Here is a 21,511-nt window from a genome sequence, read left to right as displayed (position 1 = left end):
CACCAAAAGAATACTACACAATTTTGGGCAAAATATTAGTAGCTTACTGTCATTTGATATTGTATCAAGGAAAAAAAATTAATTCCTCTCTATGGGCAAAAATAAAAATCATTAAATTGAAATTAATGATTTATCTTTACTCTTGTCATTTCCCAACTTTGACCTCTAATCAATCAAATTCTAGTTTTCTATTTATCACTGCAGCATAATATTGTACTACCTGTGTTATTGAATAGGCTATAGAAAATATTCTAAATTTGTCTGTCTCAAGCAACACCAGTTAAGACTCACAAACATCTGATTCGTTGCTAACTCTAAAAACTTTGGCTAACAATCTTGACAGTTTTAAAGCTAAAATAATAATAATAATAATAATTAATAATAACAGGAAACTACATGTATATTCCAATAACAACACAACATGCAGAAAAAAGAAAAAACAATTTTACTTTTAAGAGGTGAGAGGCATTGGAACAAAACACTAACATCGCTGTGAGATCATTGAATAGATAGCCTGGCCAGACAAAAAAAAATAAACAAATTCTTCATAGAGATTATAAAATTAACAAAGAAAAGCTATGACAGAGATGGGAAATTAAAATTATCTATACATTTACTAGAAGTTTAATTATATTTATAGCAGAGAATATGAAATTATTAATTTTCCTTGCTGGCAATTTTATTTTTCATAAGTTAGGGAAAGTTAAGAAGGGAGAGCAAATAATTACTACTATGACCCACAAGGAGAATTACTTGGAAAAGCAAAAGTAACAGGAAAAACTGTTGAGAGAAAATGACTATGACATCCCAGAATTTCTGACACTTGGGTAGATACTAGATATAGTCAGATATGTGTCCTAATTGAAGGAGAAATTTCTAAGAGTTCATAGAAAAAATAAGTATGACTAGAAAGGAAGGAAATTGTGAAAATTTGGCATCTGTCTCTCTCAAAACCAAAATTTTAAGCTATCACTGTGAATGATTCCAAAGAAAGAGGAAAAGAATATGGGCATTCAAAGAGATCATTTGATATGGTTTCAAAGGAAAGTCTGTGATTGGCTCAGATTCAAAAGAGACATGAACAGAAAATGGAATTTAGTCAGTCAAGCATTTATTACCTATTTAGTATGATAAAAGAAAGCAAATGTGTAGTCCCTGCCTTCAAGAAATTCACATTCTAATGTGGGAGATGACATGAAAACAACCTTGTACATACAAGACATATACAGAAGAGAAGAAAGGTAATCTCAGAATGAAGACACTCAGAAGAAAATAGGGGCATATATACAAGAAAGAAAGAAAGACTATGACAATCATTTAACTATAAAAACTACAAAGCAAAGCTTTATAACAGAAAGGATAGAACAAGAGCAAACGAAAGTCAGGGTTGATCAAAGCATGTGATTTTTCACTTTAATTTATTTGGAGGTTTTGGTTTTATATCATTATTCTCTTACAAAAATGAATAATATGGAAATATGTTTTGCATGATAACACATGTATAACCTAGATCAAATTGCTTACCATCTCCAGGAAGGGAGGGAAGAAGCCAATTTGGATTATATAACTTCAGAAAATTTATGTGGAAAACTGTTATTACATGTAATTGGTAAAATAAAATATCTTTGGGGGCAGCTGGATGGCTCAGTGCATTAAGAGCCAGGCCTAGAGATGGGAGGTCCTAGGTTCGAATCTGACCTCGGACACTTCCTAGCTGTGTGACCCTGGGCAAGTCACTTAAACCTCATTGCCTACCCCTGTAACAAACAAAATTAATATAGAAGGCTATATATAAAAAAAAGATTAGGGTTTTAAAAAAAATAAAATAAAATATCTTTACAAAAAAAAGAGTTAGGACTGAAGAGATGACATAAACCTACACAAATTACATGACAGGTGGCAGAAAGAATCTATAGATATAATTACTATACCACTCTCAATAACCTTTCAGAAATCACAGAGGAAAAAAGAGGTGCTTGAAGAGTAGGGGTAGAAAAATACTGTAATTTTCAAAAGTGAGAAGATTTTTGTAGACTCAAACTGGCACTCTTCATACCAAGTAAATTTCAATTGAAGCGTCTGATAGAAATGATTAAAGCAGGGAAATTCAGAGATAACTAGGAAACAACATAGGCACCCCCCCTAAATAAGTCATACCAGACTAACTTCATCTCCTAGAAGGTAATACAGAATATTATCGCTGTGAGAAATAACATATCTGGATTTCGACAAGATCTTTGACAATGTCTTTTATGAGATGGAGAAACACAATCTGAATCACAGTCCAGTTTATCTGAATTCAGAACAGATCCAACAACTATGCCTAAAGAATATCAAATAATGAACTAATGTCAGATTGGAGGGAAAACTCTAAAGGTATTTCCCAGAGTTCTGCATCTGGTTATAATTCTGTTCATCTTTATCAATTATTTAAATGGATAAATGAATTTAATAATTTATAAACAATTTATAAACAATATTATTAATTAATTAATATTAAATAAAATAAGAAATAAATAAATGAATTTAAATGTTAAGTACTAACATACTAAAACATTTGCATAACAGAAAATCCAAGCAGAATATTATGTTTTGGTCCATTGGATAATGGAATCTGAATTGAAAAAACATCTCAGCAGGTTGAAAGAGAGGCCAAATCTAACATGATGAAATTCAATAGAGATAAATGTAAATGTTATTGTTGTTGAGTCACTACAGTCGTGTCTGACCCTTCCTAATCTCATTTGGGTTTTGTTTTGTTTTTTGGCAAAGATACTAGAGTAGTTTGCTATTCCTTTTCCAAGTCATTTTACAGATGAGGAAACTGAGACAAGCAGGGTTTAGTGACTTGCTTAGTCACTAAACTTAGACACATCTAGTTGTGTCTGAGGCCAGATTTGAACTTAAAGAGACAAGTCTTCCTGACTCCAGAGTCAGCACTGTGCCACCTAGCTGCCCCATAAATGTAAACACATATACATAAATTTAAAAAGAAAAAAATTAGACAATAACAAGATGAAGAATAGTTGGTTAATTCATGTGAAAAAATATTTATGAAAAATGTTTAGAGTTTTAAGTTGAATGCAAGCTCAAGATGTGTTGGTAATTGACATGGCTGACCAAAACAACTAATAAAATTTAAGGCTACATTTACAGATTTACATTTAAATATGAAGAATAAGAATATATAATGTCCCACTATATTCCACAATGGTCAACGGTTTTCTTTGAACACTGTTCATTTCTGTACAGCACATCTTAAAAGAGATATTAACAAGCTGGACCACATCTAAAGGAATATAACTGGAATAGTGAAGGAATTCAAAATTATGTCATATGAAAAATACTTAAAATAGATTATATTAAAGAATATATTATATTTAATAGGTATATTCTGGAGAAGGTAACATTTAAAAGGGGCATGAACCTGTCTTCGAATGTATGAAAGATTCTTGTGTCAAGTCTGGCTTCCCTGATTTCCCTCAAGTTTAAGCCAAAGTCCTACCTTCCACAAAAAAACCTTTACTGGTTTTTGTTAATCTTACTGCCTTCCCTCTGACATTACCTTCAATTTACCCCATACGTAGTTGTTTGCATGTGATTTTCCCCCATTGGAATGTGAAGCTTTTTTTTTTTTTTTTTTTTGCCTTTCTTTATATTCCCAGTGTTTAGAATGCCTGGCACATAGCAAATGCTTAATAAATATCTTGATATGACTTGTTGACATGTGCAAGAGATAACAGCTAAGTAGCACAATGGATAGAGCACCAGGCCTGGAATAAGAAGTACCTTAGTTCAAATCTGGCCTTAGACACTTCTTTGCTGTGTGACCTAGGGCAAGTCACTTAACCCAAAATGCCTAGCCCTTACTGCTCTTTTGCCTTAGAACACTTAGTATTGATTCTAAGACAAACAATAAGGAGGGGGAGGTAGCAAGAGACAGAGACAGAGAAGAGAGAAGACTTAGATTTATTCTACATGGCTCCAAAGCACAGAACTAGTAAATTATAGGGTGGTTAATTTTTGCTTGGCATAAAGAAAATCTAAAAAAAAAAACCAGAGTGACCCAAAATTGTAATGGACTAAACCATGTAATATTAAGGTCCCTGTTAACAAGACTGTTCAGAGATTCAATACACTACTTATTGGAACCATCATATTGGAATTTATACAATATGTATGGGATTGGACAATTTCCATTCCTTTCCAGAGTTCATAAAGCCCTCCCACAAAGAAAATCAAGTTTCTAAACTGCCACTAATTCTGCTGAACTGCAATATTACAGTGCAATTGCCTTGACTCTTTTGCATTACACACACACACACACACACACACACACACACACACACACCCTTCCTTTGGCATTTCATATTTAGGCACTTTTTAAAACACATTTGCCTTTTTGATGGACAGCTTTTTCTGGTGCCATTTTATCTGAAGAATGAAATAAAGGCTGGATTAAAGTCAGAAAACTTAAGTTGAAGAATAAAAATGTACATTTAAAAATATGAATCCATCATTGTAACTCTGTTCATCCATGGTGATTTAGAATTTTTGTCATCATTCTCTGAGAATAATTTCTAAGCTGAATAATAGTTTAAATAAATTAAATATTAAATATTTAAATAATATTAAATACAAAGTTTTTATGTTATTTTTTAAACCTTACCTTCTGCCTTAGAATCCCTACTAAGTATCATTTCCAAGAAAGAAGAGCAGGAAGTGCTAGGCAATTGTGGTTAAATGATTTGTTCAGGGTCGGATAAATAGGAAGTATCAGAAGCCAAATTTGAACCCAGGACCTCCCAACCCTTGGCCTAGCACTCTCCCCTGAGCCACCTCGCTGCAAAGTTAAAAGATATTCAGCCACTGTTCAGAAGAAGAATGAGAAAAATATCCTTTTGGGAATGTTTTTGATTTCTACTAAGTTTTAGGGTTTAGACAGTTAAGTCAGCAAAGGATTATGCTACTATAGGATCATACAAATACAATTCACTCTCTGTCTTCATTTAAACATTTAAACATTCAGAGTCCATTTCTATAATCTAGCCTGAGAGTTTTTCAAAACTCTTAAGAAGAAAAGGCAGGAAAAAGCTCAATTTTAAGTCCAGTCATTTAAAATCAAAACAGCATTTTGAAAATTGATATTGTAGTTCTAACTATACAGCATCCAATTCAGCAGACAGTTGAGGCAGGAAGATGGTAGGAAGAAGTGGAACAGTGAATTCTAGAAATGAATATAAACTCACAGAATCTTAGAATTACAGAAACAAGCAATAAATTTGACCTAGTTTTATTTTGTGACAACAATGATCATTTATGGACTTCTGCTGACAATAGGCTGACTCAGAAGGTCTGACCTTAAGCAGTTGAAATAGTTGATCTGGTTTCCACGCCATACACATGTTTCATTGCTCTTTTGTTGTGTTTTTAATTCTGTGGTCTCAGTTGATCAAAAACAAAAGACAATGCCAAGAACCAGTGAATAATTGCTGCAAAACAGCCTAAGTAAGTCTCAGAAAACAAGCAAGGGAAACCTGGCACAGCTGAAGAGCTTGTTAATGCTTCTCTCTATGGTGTAGGTTTCTTTAAATTGGAAGAACAGAAGGAAGACCAGTTTAAAAACAAACAAACAAAAAACAGCTGCTAACCACTGCTCGGAAGAAAGAACATTTGTCATGGGTAAGATAATACAAAGAATATTATGGCTTGGGAAAAAAAGGTAGTTTTTACTGATAAAACTCCCTTTTTCATTCAAAGTTTTACCAAAGCTACTGAGAAATCTAGGTAAACTATGACACATGCATATTCATCAGCCTATAAAACATCTTTTTTTTTTTTTTTTTTTTTTACTTTCCAGAGTCAATACAAGGTCCCTGACCTATACCAGGGTACTAAAATCTCTTTCAGGACCCAGGATTAAGTGTCAGTTGACAGTTCTAAATACTTAGTTCCAGACCATGAATCTACTGCTGACAGATGAGGAGACCAGAGTTTGGGATTGAGGCACTCCAGGGTAAGGAGAAGTCACAAGCCCTAGGCTGGGTGATGAGTTTAGAAGCAAGCAGTTGTATGGCTCTGACCCCAAGAGCAGAATGACATCTCCATTCTAGTCTCCAGCTCAGCCTGAAGCCTGCAGGGTAATAACCAATGCTGAAATCCCAGGTTAAAGGAGAGCATCCAGCTCTCATTCTGAACCAACAGAACTTCCTCAATAGCTGACAGAGACTAGGTCCTGCAGTAGCAGTATACTGAAACCTCAATTGGAGCAAGTCCACGGGCCTGCTGTTCAGACCCAAACTCAAGTGAGGAATTACAACACTCAGACCAAAAGGGCAGCAATTAGACTTTGCCTCAAATCAGACTACTTTGGGAACACTGAAAGCTTACAGATCCAGGACCTAGCCCTAAGATACTGAATAACAACACTAAGCATCTTACTAAGTAAGAAATTGGCAAGTAAAGCCCAGACCTTCCTCCAGAAGTGCCTAAAGCTTGTCCCTAAACATATAATTCGAAGTTAGGAAGTAATCTGAAAGAATACTAAACTAAAAAAAGTAAAAGAATTCACACATAAAGAGCTATTATGATGACAGAGACATTCAAGGCACAAACCAAGAAGAGAATGACTCCAAAGTATCTTTTTTTTTTTTTTAACTCTTACCTTCTGACTTAGAGCCAATACTGTGTATTGGCTCCAAGGCAGAAGAGTGGTAGGATAGGCAATGGGGGTCAAGTGACTTGCCCAGGGTCACACAGCTGAGAAGTGGCTGAGGCCAGATTTGAACCTAGGACCTCCCGTCTCTAGGCCTGACTCTCATTCCACTGAGCTACCCAGCTGCCTCCTCCAAAGTATCTTTAGGCAAAGTTACAAATAAAAATACAGGATGGGCAGAAATTCAACTAGAAATTCAATTCTCTTGAAAGAGAAGAAATGAGTCAAATTAAAATGAACTAAGTAGAATCTAATAATTTTATGAAAAAATAAAAATTAATATAAAGCCAAAACACTGAAAAAAGAGAAGAAAATTTAAGGTATCACATGGCAAAAACAAATGGCATCAAAAATAGATAAAGGAGAGAAAATGTAACAATCATAGGATTACTTAAAAACCACAATCACAAAATAATTTTGAGAACTCATAAAAAGAAAGCTGCTCAAACCTATCAGAACCAGACAAATAAAAAAGGCCTGCTAATCACTTCTTTAAAGAAACCCCGAAATGAAAACTCCCAAGAAAACAAGAGCAAAGTCCAGAGTTTTTAGTTCAAAGAAAAAATACTGCTAGAAGTCAGAAAGAATTTAAGAATCAAGGAGACACATGGTTTAGTAGCCACCACAATAAAGGTGGAATATAATATTCCAGAAGACAAAGGATATAGATTTACAGTCAAGAATAACTTATTGAGCAAAACTGAGTGTAGGAGGTTCCAGGTTAAGATGGCGGCAGAGTAAGAAGCAGCTCTTAACCTCTCCTGACCGAAACACACAAAACTCCTCAAGGGAACATAAAAACAAGTCCAGATAAACAGAGGAACCCCATAACACGGCACAGCGTGGAAGGTACACGGAATCGGGGCATTTCCATGCTATAAAGGGGTGAAACAGCTCTCATTAAATCGCGAGCTGAGCAACCACCCCACCCCCACCCCCTCCACACACAACACCTATAGCGCCGAAGCCAGCTAAAAAGAAATAGAGCAAGTTTGGGGCACCCATCGAGTCATTGGCAGCTCCAGGGCCTGTTCCTGAGAGCACCAAGATTTAGGACCCCAAAAAGCTAAAGAACGCACACGAACTCTGAGCGCGGGCGTAGGGCGCAGAGCGCGGGAGCAGAACACAGGCGTGGTTGGAGGCGCCGGTGGAGGCAGACACAGCCTTGAGCTAAGGCTCTGAAACCCTGAGTGGGGAACCAGTGCAGACGGGTATATGACTGTGGAAGCAGCGCCCTGAGACTTGTAAAGAAACCTCCAGCAGAGGATCAAGCAAGAGGGTCCACCAGGGGGCTTGACCTTGGAAAAAACCAGAACTCAGACCTCAGGAGCCAAAAGACCACGGACAGACCCTGAGCGCGACGATAAACCTGAGAAGCTGCTGGGCTAACGATGGCTACCCAGTCTCAGGAAGTTCAGAAGAGAAAGAATAACAACAAGAAAAAGAAGTCTTTAACACTCGACAGCTTTTACACAGAGAAAATCCAGACAACCGAGCAAACAGAGGAGGAGAACAAACAAGCATCCGGACACTCCTCAAATAAGGAAAACTCCTCACAAGCTATGGAAGAGTTCAAAACTGAGATTTTGAGGAAAATGGAAGAGATCTGGCAAGAAAATAACAGTTTAAAAGGTAGAATCTTGCAATTGGAAAGTGAGGCTCAGAAACCAAATGAACTGATAAGCAAATTGAACACCAGAAATGACCAGAATGAAAAGGAATACCAGAAGATTATAGCCGAAAACCAGAAAATTATAGCCGAAAACCAAAAGATCATAGCTGAAAACCGAAAGATTATAGCAGAAGACCAATCCCTAAAGGCTAGAATTGAGCAATTAGAAGCTAATGATCTCTCAAGACAACAAGAACAAATAAAACAAAGTCAAAAGACTGAAAAAATAGAAGGAAACATGAAATATCTCAATGAGAAAGTGACAGACCAAGAAAACCGGTCTAGAAGAGACAACTTGAGAATCATTGGTCTTCCAGAAAAACCAGAAATTAATAGAAACCTGGACTCCATACTAACAGAAATTATTCAGCAAAATTGCCCTGAAGTCCTACAACAAGAGGGCAATATAGACATTGAAAGGATCCATAGAACACCCGCGACATTCGATCCAGATAAGAAAACACCCAGGAATATAATTGCCAAATTCAAAAGCTTTCAAGCAAAAGAAAAAATCTTACAAGAAGCCAGAAAGAGACAATTCAAATATCAAGGAGCACCAATCAGGATCACACAGGATCTGGCAGCCTCCACGCTAAAAGATCGCAAGGCTTGGAATACGATATTCAGAAAGGCAAGAGAGCTGGGCCTGCAACCACGGATCAACTACCCATCAAAATTGACTATATATTTCCAGGGTAAAGTATGGGCATTCAACAAAATTGAAGAATTCCAGGTATTTGCACAGAAAAGACCAGGGCTAAATGGAAAGTTTGATATCCAACCACAAAAATCGAGAGAAACATGAAAAGGTAAATAAGATACAAAGGGGAAAGAAAGAAAACTTATAATTTTTAAATTTGCCTTCTTAAGGGCCTCAGTGAGATCTAATTATCTGTATTCCTATGTAGAGAAATGTTATGTATAATTCTCTGTAGTGAACTCTCTTCACTATTATAATATTCACTATTATAGTAATAAGAAGAATAATTCACAGGGTGAGGGTGGAACACTAAATAATCTAAGATGACATGGGGGATGGGAAAGAGGGGGTGAATAGCAGGGGACACCAAGAGAAACTTGAGTGAATAAGAAAAATAGGATATTCTATTACACACAAAGAGGGCATGGGAAGGAGAGGGGACAAATACTATTATAAGAAGGAGAGGAAGAGAGCATTAAGAGGTAATAATCAAACCTTACTCTCAGTGTAATCAACCCGGAGAGGGAAGAGTAGCTATACTATCCATTGGGACATAAAACTCTTATCTAACCCTTCTGAGAAAGTCAGAAGAGATAAACCAAGGGGAGCAGGGGAGTGGAGAGGTCAAAAAAAGGGAGGGGAGAAGAAGGGGGAGGGAATTTGTTTAAAAGCCTTTAAAAACAAAAAGAGGGGGAAAAGTAAGGGAGAGGGTAGAAAGGGAAGTTAATCAAGGGAGGGGATAAGGGATAGCGGCTTAATAGCAAACCACTGGTTCAAAAGGAAATAATATAAGAAAAAGGGGGTAGGAATAGGGGAGGATACAAAAATGTCAGCAAATGCACAACTGATGATTATAACTCTGAATGTGAATGGGATGAACTCGCTCATAAAACAGAAGCAAATAGCAGAGTGGATTAGAAACCAAAATCCTACCATATGTTGTCTACAAGAAACACATATGAGATGGGTGGACATACACAAGTTTAAGGTTCAGGGCTTGAGCAAAATCTTTTGGGCGTCAAATGAGAAAAAGAAGGCAGGAGTGGCTATTATGATTTCTGACAAAGCCAAAGTAAAAATAGATATGATTAAAAAAGACAGGAAAGCTCATTACATCCTGATTAAAGGCAGTATAAACAATGAAGAAATAACACTGCTCAATATGTACGCACCAAGTGGCATAGCATCCAAATTCATAAAGGAGAAACTGGCAGAGCTCAAGAAGGAAATAGATAGTAAAACCATACTAGTGGGAGATCTAAATATTCCTCTGTCAGATCTAGATAAATCAAACCGAAAAATAAATAAGAAAGAGGTAAGAGAGGTGAATGAAGTCCTAGAAAAATTAGATCTAATTGATATGTGGAGGAAAATAAATAGGGACAAAAAGGAATACACCTTCTTCTCAGCTGCACATGGCACATTCACAAAGATCGACCATGTTATAGGGCATAGAATCATTGCAAACAAATGCAAAAGAGCAGAAATAATAAATGTAACCTTCTCAGATCATAATGCAATAAAAATAATAATTAGTAAGGCCACCTGGACAGGAAAATCAAAAACTAATTGTAAATTAAATAATATGATTCTCCAAAACCAATTTGTCAAAGAAGGAATCATAGAAACAATCAACAATTTCATTGAAGAAAATGATAATGATGAGACATCCTACCAAACTCTGTGGGATGCGGCCAAGGCAGTACTCAGGGGGAAATTTATATCCTTGAGTGCATATATTAACAAATTAAGGAGGGCAGAGATCAATGAATTGGGCATGCAACTCAAAAAATTAGAAAGCAAGCAAATTAAAAATCCCTAGATAAAAACTAAATTAGAAATACAGAAAATCAAGGGAGAAATTAATAAAACCGAAAGTAAAAGAACTATTGAATTAATAAATAAGACTAGATGCTCGTACTTTGAAAAAACAGATAAAATAGACAAAGTACTGGTCAATCTAATAAAAAAAAGGAAAGAAGAAAACCAAATCGACAGTATCAAAGATGAAAAGGGAGACCTCACCTCTAATGAAGGGGAAATTAAGGCAATCATTAAAAACTATTTCGCCCAATTATATGGCAATAAATATAACAATTTAGGAGATATGGACGAATATTTACAAAAATATAAACTGCCTAGATTAACAGCAGAAGAAATAGAATACCTAAATAATCCCATATCAGAAAAAGAAATTGAACAAGCCATCAAAGAACTCCCTAAGAAAAAATCACCAGGGCCTGATGGATTCACAAGTGAATTCTATCAGACATTCAAAGAGCAACTAATCCCAATACTATACAAATTATTTGATATGATAAGCAAAGAAGGAGTCCTACCAAATTCCTTTTATGACACAAATATGGTACTGATTCCAAAGCCAGGGAGATCAAAAACAGAGAAAGAAAACTACAGACCAATCTCCCTAATGAACATAGATGCAAAAATCTTAAATAGAATACTAGCAAAGAGACTCTAGCAAGTAATTAAGAAGATCATCCACCATGATCAGGTGGGATTTATACCAAGAATGCAAGGTTGGTTCAACATTAGGAAAACCATCCACATAATTGACCATATCAACAGTCTAACAAACAAAAATCACATGATTATCTCAATAGATGCTGAAAAAGCCTCTGACAAAATACAGCATCCATTCGTATTGAAAACACTGAAAAGTATAGGAATAAAAGGACCTTTCCTAAAAATAATAAACAGTATATACCTAAAACCATCAACAAACACCATATGCAATGAGGATAAATTAGAAGCCTTCCCAGTAAGATCAGGAGTAAAACAAGGATGCCCATTATCACCTCTATTCAACATAGTACTAGAAACACTAGCAGTTGCAATTAGAGAAGAAAAAAGAAATTGAAGGTATCAAAATAGGCAAGGAGGAGACTAAGCTATCACTCTTTGCAGATGACATGATGGTCTACTTAAAAAATCCTAGAGAATCAACTAAGAAGCTTGTAGAAATAATCAACAACTTTAGCAAAGTTGCAGGATACAAAATAAATGCACATAAATCATCAGCATTTCTATACATTTCCAACACACTAGAGCAGCAAGAAGTAGAAAGAGAAACACCATTTAAAATCACCCTAGACAATATAAAACACTTAGGAATCTATCTACCAAAACAAACACAGCAATTATATGAAAACAACTACAAAATACTTTCCAAACAAATAAAACTGGATCTAAACAATTGGAAAGCCATTGATTGCTCATGGGTAGGACGAGCTAACATAATAAAAATGACAATTCTACCCAAATTAATTTACCTATTTAGCGCCATACCTACCAAAAAACTTCTTTACTGAATTAGAAAAAACTATAACAAATTTCATTTGGAATAACAAAAGATCAAGAATTTCAAGGGAAATAATGAAAAAAAATGTGAAGGAAGGGGGCCTAGCAGTACCAGATATTAAACTATACTATAAAGTAGCATTCATCAAAACAATATGGTACTGGCTAAGAGACAGAGAGGAGGATCAATGGAATAGACTTGGGGTAAATGACATCAGGAAGACAGTGTATGAAAAACCCAAAGAGCCCAACTTTTGGGACATGAATCCACTCTTTGACAAAAACTGCTGGGAAATTTGGAAAACAATATGGGAGAGATTAGGTCTAGATCAACATCTCAGACCCTACACCAAGATAAATTCAGAATGGGTGAATGACTTGAATATAAAGAGGGAAACTATAAACAAGTTAACTGAACACAGAATAGTATACTTGTCAGATCTGTGGGAAAAGAAAGACTTTAAAACCAAGCAAGAGTTAGAGAAAATTACAAAATGTAAATTAAATGGTTTTGATTATATTAAACTAAAAAGCTTTTGTACAAACAAAATCAATGTAGTCAAAATCAGAAGGGAAACAACAAATTAGGAAAAAATCTTTATAACGAAAAACTCTGACAGGGGTCTAATTACTCAAATATACAAGGAGTTAAAGCAATTTTATGAAAAAAAACAAGCCATTCCCCAATTGATAAATGGGCAAGAGACACGAATAGGCAATTTTCAGGTAAAGAAATCAAAAGTATCAATAAGCACATGAGAAAGTGTTCCAAATATCTAATAATTAGAGAAATGCAAATCAAAACAACTCTGAGGTATCACCTCACACCTAGCAGATTGGCTAAAATAAAAGAAGGGGAGAGTAATGAATGTTGGAGGGGATGTGGCAAAATTGGGACATTAATGCATTGCTGGTGGAGTTGTGAACTGATCCAGCCATTCTGGCTGGCAATTTGGAATCATGCTCAAAGGGCTATGAAAGAATGCGTGCCCTTTGATCCAGCCATACCATTGTTGGGTTTGTACCCCAAAGAGATCATAGATAAACAGACTTGTACGAAAATGTTTATAGCTGCGCTTTTTGTGGTGTCAACAAACTGGAAAAGGAGGGTATGTCCTTGAATTGGGGAATGGCTGAACAAACTGTGGTATATGCTGGTGATGGAATACTATTGTGCTCAAAGGAATAATAAACTGGAGGAGTTCCAGGCGAACTGGAGAGACCTCCAGGAACTGATGCAGAGCAAAAGGAGTAGAGCCAGAAGAACATTGTACACAGAGACTGATATACTATGGTAAAATTGAATGTAATGGACCTCTTATCAGCAGCAATACAATGACCTAGGACAATTCTGAGGGATCTATGGTAAAGAATGCTGCCCACATTCAGAGGAAGGACTGCAGGAGAGGAGGGTCGGGGTAGACATGATTGAGGGTGTGGACTTGAAACTACCACACCAATGCAACTACCAACAATTTGGAAATAGGTCTTGATCAAGGACACATGACAAAACTAGTGGAAATGTGCATCGGCCATGGGTGGGGGGAGTTTGGGGAGTGAAGGGGAAAGTAGGAGCATGAATCATGTAACCATGTTAAAAATGAATATTAATAAATTTTTAAAAAACTGAGTGTAATCCAGCAGCCAAAACAAATAAATAAATAATGTGGATCTTTGATGAACAGAGAACCATTCCTGCTGAGGGAGCTATGTAGAAATTTTAAGGTGCAAAAGCAAAAGTCAAAGGAAACATAAAAAGGTAATCATGAATGAACAATTATAAAGGACTAAATGAGGGCAAACTGCTTGTATTCTAATATGGAAAGCAATGCAAGCATTAGGAAGGGGCCACAGAGATAGTCTAATAAGAAAGAAGGTCTGGGAATAGTCCTGTTATTTCTTGATGGTCTTAAAAGAAAAATGGAAAGGTAAGAGAAGAGGAATGCATTTGGGAAAGAAAAGGAGTAGAAGGTTAGGGAAAATTATCTCAAAATCAAGTGCACAAGTAGAAGTTTGTACAAACAAGGAGAGAAAGAGGCTTTGGGGGGTGGCTTCACTAGAACCTCACTTTTAACTGGTCAAAGGAGGAACAAACACACACACACACACACACACACACACACAGAGCTGAGTACAGAAATTCATTTCCCTCACCAGGGAAATTGGAGGGACAGAGGAGAAAGAAAAAGGAAGAATTAAAGGAAGGGTAGAGTTAGGGAGATTAATCCTCAGCAAAAGAAACTATTAGTAAAGATGCTAAAAAATATTTATGTATTTTTTATCTGGAAATACCTTCATGGACTGATGTGGAGTGAAATAAGCAGAACCAGGGAAATATTGTACACACAGTAACAGCAATATTGTGGAATGATCAAGTGTCATAGACATAGCTACTCTCAGCAAAAAGAAAAATCCAGAACAATTCTGAGGGACTTAGGACAAAGAATGCTATCCACCTCCAGAGAAAGAACTGTTGAAGTCAGAATACAGATTAAAGCATATGATTTTTCAATTGTTTATTTGGATTTATATTTTTAGGTTTTTATTTTATAATCAATGAACAGTATAAAAATTTTTAATATATATTTATAGCTCTTTTTAAAGAGGCAAATAATTGGAAACTGAGGGGTACCTATCAGTAGAGAAACAGATGGATAAGTTATGGTATATAAATGTGATAGAATTCTATCTGGTAAGAAATGATGAAGGGAATAGTTTCAGAGAAACTTGGGAAGACTTTTATGAACTGATACAGAGTGAAATGAGCAGAAAGGATAATAATATTGTAATATCAAACAATTTTGAAAATTGAACTCTGATCGGAGTACTGAACAAGAAGACTAGTAATAAAACATGCTATATTTACTGCCTGATACAACAGTGAAAGATGAAGAGTGGGAAATCTGATATATATTTCTTCCATCCAATCTGAAGATGTTTTGTCTAACTATACATGTTTATAACAGGGATTTTGTGATGTTTTTTTTTTCTTTCTCAGGTAGGCAAGAATAAAGTGGGAGGGAGAGGAAGCGAATTTCTGCCAATTAAAAATTTTTTTAATTAAAAAAAGTGCCAAAATCTTATGACCTGAATGCCAAATCATATAAACCAAGAAAGAAAAAAGGATAAAATATTGCATATTAAACATTTCCCAAAGATGTAAAAATGTATGAAGTTTCTAGCATGTGAATAAATCTAACTATTTTACTTTGTCCAAGTTAACTAGCATAACACTACATTATACATACACCTGTATGTGTGGGTATGGGTGTATGTGTATACATAGATACTACATAAACACCACATAGAATCTTCCTACAGGTCTGTCTAGGCATAATTTTTCATAGACTATATGTTCAAATGTGGATATATACACATATTTGGTTGCATATTGTTTCACAAACGTATGTATGCATTTATACATGTGTCTGGCACATAGCAGACACTTAATGAATGTTTATGGACTATTCTTTATTGACTTGACCTCTTGGTGCTTTTTAGGCAGTTGTTTAAGACTAAATTGCAGAGATTAGAATCTGCACTGATAGAATGAGTTTACTCCTTAGACTAATAAAATCACAAATCTAGTCTCTCAGTCTCTCTCTATGTGTATATATGTATGTACACATACCCACACAATTTTGGAGGTTTAAAATATATAATCTTTTTGAAGTATTAAAAAATTGAGGCAAGCCCTTTGATCCAGCCATACCATTGTTGGGTTTGTACCCCAAAGAGATCATAGATAAACAGACTTGTACGAAAATGTTTATAGCTGCGCTTTTTGTGGTGTCAACAAACTGGAAAAGGAGGGTATGTCCTTCAATTGGGGAATGGCTGAATAAATTGTGGTATATGCTGGTGATGGAATACTACTGTGCTCAAAGGAATAATAAACTAGAGGAATTCCAGGTGAACTGGGGAGACCTCCAGGAACTGATGCAGAGTGAAAGGAGCAGAACCAGAAGAACATTGTACACAGAGACTGATATACTGTGGTAAAATCGAATGTAATGGACTTCTGTACCAGCAGCAATGCAATGACACAGGACAGTTCTGAGGGGTGTATGGAAAGGAACGCTACCCACATTCAGAGGAAAGACTGCAGGAGAGGAAACATATAAGAAAAACAACTGCTTGAACACATGGGCTGAGGCGGACATGTTTGGGGATGTAGACTCAAAACTACCACACCAATGCAACTATCAACAATTTGGAAATAGGTCTTGATCAAGGACACATGACAAAACTAGTGGAAATGTGCATTGGCCATGGGTGGGGGGAGTGCGGGGGGTGAAGGGGAAAGTAGGAGCATGAATCATGTAACCAACCATGTTAGAAATGAATATTAATAAATGTTTTAAAAAAAAAAAAGTTGAGGCAAGCTCAGATCCTCCAAGAAGTCATTTCAATAGCTATTTGCATCACCAAATATAAAAACTAAAGTTTAGTTTCCTTATTAATCTTTTACTACCTAGGAACAAATAAGAACTTCATTCTTATTATGGTTTTTTTAAAAAACTGTCTTTTAATGACAATGAAAAGTTGTTTCACTTCCTGTTTCCTATAAATCTCTTTAGAGTTATTATAAGAACTAGTGACTCATGAAGGCAGCTAGGTGGCTCAGTGGCTTGAGAGATCCAGGGGATATAGATTTAGGAGGTCCTAGGTTCAAATCTGGCCTCAGACTCTTCCTACCTGTATGATCCTGGGCAAGTCACTTAACCCCAATTGCCTAGCCCTTACTAGTCTTCTGCCTTAGAGCCAATACTTAAGATTGATTTCAAGGATGTAAGGGTATAAAATAAAATTAAAAAAAAAGAATTAGTGACCTTCAAGAAGTAATTTTTAAAACAAGGATTAAAAAAAAGGTTCATGATGGGCTAAAAGAAAGTACAAGCATGAATTCATTCTAAAGACTGAGTCCTAAAAATAATGTCTTTTTATGTGCAAAAAAATATTAAATCTGCTGAAATGGAGAGGAAAGATTAGACTTCTAGGTAATTCCAAGTTTCAGCCCTCTGTCCACTGTGAAATTTTGTTATATAATAAAGCCATTTCTTACAAATCAGATATCTAGAAGATTATCTGAAGAAAAACGTATTTATTCTTGATCATCACAAACAAATGCAATAAAGAATACATATTTCACAATTTAAAATTGTATTTTATTCCTTAAGTATATATTCAAATATGACTGCAGAATGATTAAAACAAAAATGGATCATAAATAATAATTGATACATAATATGTTTATATATTATTATATATCTGCAATCTATTTCTATATCTGCAACATCTTTCTAGGTAACTAAAAATTAATAATTCTACCATACATACTTTTTTTTTTGCCCCAAACCTATAATTTCATCTATGTTAAAGAATTCCTAAAGAAACATTCCAGTGATACAGACTGGCAACTCGTTTATACGTAAAGAATTAAAGAGATGCCTGGAGCACTGAATTGTAGTTACTTGTCCAACATTACACAATTTGTATATATCAGAGGTAAGAACTAAATGACTTGATTTCAAGACCAGTCCTGTATATGTAACATCATACTGCTTCTCATAGTTAAGACATTTAGCAATTTTGAGTTTACTTTTAATTGGGGACATTATTTTAAAACATTACCTTCTTGCCATGGCAGTAACAAGGTTCAAATGACAGAGACACTAACTTTTTCTGTTCAATAACATTGGACACATATAACTTTACAAGAATAAATCATTGATGACATCATAAGCAAAGTAACAATGATTTATACAAAATCACAAAAATGCTTTGGTAAAATCATAACTGTACAGAAGTACTAATCAAGTATGAGCAGTTATAATGAGAAATGGTGACTTCAGCTTTATACCTTTAAAATTCAAACTATTTTGTTTTCCTAGAGAAGCTTTCTTCATCAGAAGACTTTCCACTGACAATGAAACCCTCTGATTCAGTGAGTTTATTAACAGATATTCCTTTCTGTCCTTTACACAAATTTCTACATTTTAGTAATTAGTTGATGGATCACAGAATTTCTATTGACCACAGGGATGGGATTATTAATGATTCCCATCTTTATGATGATAAAGTTAGAATCAAATGTTTACTATAAAACAGAAAGCTTGGTTGATACTGTAGAAGTTCAAACAATACCTTGTCTACATGGAAAATTAAATCCAGTTCACAGACATTTTCAAAACACTTGTCTAGTGTTTCCACAAATACCTACAGAGAAAGAAAAAATTGTTATAAGTTTAAGAACACTGCAGTTAATACATTCATTCTGTTCATGTACAAAATATGATATAAAATATAAAAGACAAAACCTTTAAGGTCCCAAAGAATTAGAAAAAATTTGTAGCTAATGATATGATTAGAATTTGGCTAAACTAACAAGCAAATGATGAAATGTCCAAAGAAACAAAAGTTTGATTTTCAGACCATGTGAATGTACTAAACAATGCATGCCAATTGCCTAACAAATAGGGACCAAACCCCTTCCTTAATTTAGGTGCTGGACCCCAAATACAAGAAGAAACAGACTTTTTACAATTTAAAAACAATTAATCAAATAAGACCAATTAATTAAAAGGAAACAAAACAATATTAGTTAATCTGGTTTCTAATTAAATGAAAGATATGTGACTTTCCAAGTTGGGAAGGGGAAATGAACAGGTTCAATTCTCTGAATTCATTCCTCCCCAAGTATCTGTAAATCATCAAAGGAACATGGAAATAATAACTAACCTATCAGCATGGGGACAGATATGTTACTTGAGATGTATGATTATGAGAAACCTCCTCATATCAATCCTTGGATCTGACTGCATTTCTGGTCAGCATAATCTAGGTCAGTAATAGCAAACCTATGGCACAGGTGTCAAAGATAGCATGCAGAACACTCTCTCTGGGCACATGGCCACCCTCCCTAACCCCAGCCAGATTTCATCACTAGAAAGGCAGAAGGACTAGGGCAGAGCTGCTCCCCTCTCCCACTCCACCATGCCTGAAAACATTTTTTCACATCCCCTGCCCATCTACCCAGTTGCCCAATGGGAACACACAGAGGATAAGGTGAGCAACTCACAGGTGGCAGAGGTGGAGGGGAGCAGAGTGCTTAGGGCCACTCCCCTTCTCTCTACCCTTACTGAGGACCTTCCTCACTTCACCAGCCCCTCCACCTAGCAGCCCAATGGGAGCGCTTTCTCCCTACCCTGTGTGGGGTAAAGGGGGAAGGGCAGGGTGTACTGGGCACTTGGTGGGAGGGAGGGGCAAACAGATCTGGGAGGTGGGGGGATATGCACAGTACTCCATCTCTAAGAGGTTTACCATCATTAATCTAAGTTATGGGTACAGCAAGTATAGGTGGTCCATTTTCCCAGCCATGCAGGGCTAGGTTCAAACAATGCAATAAGGTTTTCTCCCAATTCCCACAATTGAATAAACTTTTCTCACAAGACAGAATTTGGACTAGGCCTATAACTGAAAAGAACGAGCTCGCTTAAAACTCTTAAAGCTTAAAGCTCGCTTCAAAACTGAGTCACAAGATAGAGTCTGTGTGGTTTACTCAGTTCCCACAATTAACCATTTACTGTACTAATCCTCTCAATTCCCTCATAATACTATAGTCCTGAATAGGAAAAATATACATACATGCATACATATATATGTCCATATATATATATCAAAGTTTTTATAATTTAGCAGCTCAGTGACAAAAACATGAAAGAAAATGGGCTATAACAGATTTTACTTTCCATAAATCTAAATACTAAAAGAAACCTCTTCAGTTTTAGCTAAAATGAAATATATTTATATCTCCCCTTATGATTTATGTCATTTTCATTATTTATATAATTGAATCTAAATGTATAATACTGAAAAATATTCAAACAACATGCAGTTAAGTGTTAATATATGTAAAATCCTCTGTTAGGAGATAATCTAGATCTACTAGTACTGAAGGAACTCTGATTTTCCCCATTTTGAAAACATATTTGTGAGCCTTTGCCCATCAATACACAATAGAGAATACACGAAACCAAAACACAGCACAACCACCCTTTGTTTAGATTATTCAATCTGTTATACCTCACCTATGGCTATAAGCAAAACAATCTCTGCCCTTAGGGAACTTAACTTCCAATGGATGAGATAACATTTACATCTATAAGTATATACAAGATGCATACAAAGTTACTTCAAGGTAACCTTAGAGAAGAAGGTACTAGTAGCTGGGAGATGAGAAAAGACTCATGAAGTAACATTCAAGCTGAGTCTTAAAAAGCAAGGAGTTCAAGAAGCAGATGTGAGAAAGAAAAGCATTTCAGGTATGAGGGTCAGCCAGCGCAAAGGGAATGAAAAGGGGATTGGGGTGCAGATTTAGTAATAAAATATAGGAAATGATAGAATGATAGAATATGCTCAGAAAACAAATAACTTCAAAGTTCCAGATTAGTAATTACAATGTTTATGAGTGATGAAACAATGAAGACTGACCATTCCTGTGAGTAGCTAAGGTGGAACAGAGGAGTGGGTCAAGAGAGCTGAGATTAGAGCAACTGAGGGAACACCAACATATACATTAAAGTCCTTTAGACTCAGGTCAGGAATTGGGGTGGAAAGAGAGACTGTGGACCAAAGAGAGGAACACACTGGCAGAAAAAGAAGAACGCCATCAAACATCTTTTGGTAGATAAGAGGCACTGGGGTCTGGACTGGGTGCTAAATCTAGACTGAGTAAACTTCAAAAGAGAATAGGTTGCTGAATGATAATGGCAGAAAGAGTTAGAAAGTAGCAATGGGAAACAAGAAGCATTCCAATTCCTCCACCAAAACCAGTGAATTTGAGGTATGAAAGAAGGCGCAACCAGTGCCAGAAAAAGTTGCCAAGCATGCAGTGACATCTGGATAGAGTCAAAAGACATGAGCCAGAAAAAGCATGATATGATAGGAAATTTTCTAATTGTGGAATTAAAAGAGACCTCACACAAATCACCATCTACAATGTTAGTTGTAATGTTCACTCTTAATAAATGAAGATCTCTAAGGTCTATTTCATAAATCTATGATTCTAAGGTCCAGGCTTCCCATGGAGATTATACATGATAGA

General features: G+C 35.7%; 1 protein-coding gene across 8 annotated transcripts in view; it reads right to left on the bottom strand.

The window, feature by feature from the left end:
* Nucleotides 1–21,511, bottom strand: part of AP3S1 (adaptor related protein complex 3 subunit sigma 1) — a 120,098-nt gene that overhangs the window by 17,887 nt on the left and 80,700 nt on the right. For 5 of the 8 annotated variants that reach the window (XM_044661890.1, XM_044661896.1, XM_044661918.1 and 2 more), the window contains one exon: nucleotides 18,553–18,624. The exons of the other annotated variants lie outside the window; for them this stretch is intronic. In XM_044661890.1, coding sequence (XP_044517825.1) covers nucleotides 18,553–18,624 — 72 coding nt within the window. The remainder of the gene's footprint in view (nucleotides 1–18,552; nucleotides 18,625–21,511) is intronic. 8 annotated transcript variants of the gene reach the window in all.

The sequence above is a fragment of the Gracilinanus agilis genome, chromosome 1 (genome assembly GCF_016433145.1).
Source record: "Gracilinanus agilis isolate LMUSP501 chromosome 1, AgileGrace, whole genome shotgun sequence".
Taxonomy (NCBI): Eukaryota; Metazoa; Chordata; class Mammalia; order Didelphimorphia; family Didelphidae; genus Gracilinanus; species Gracilinanus agilis.
Note: the sequence above shows the minus strand (reverse complement) of the source record. Positions and strands in the feature narration are given on the sequence as shown.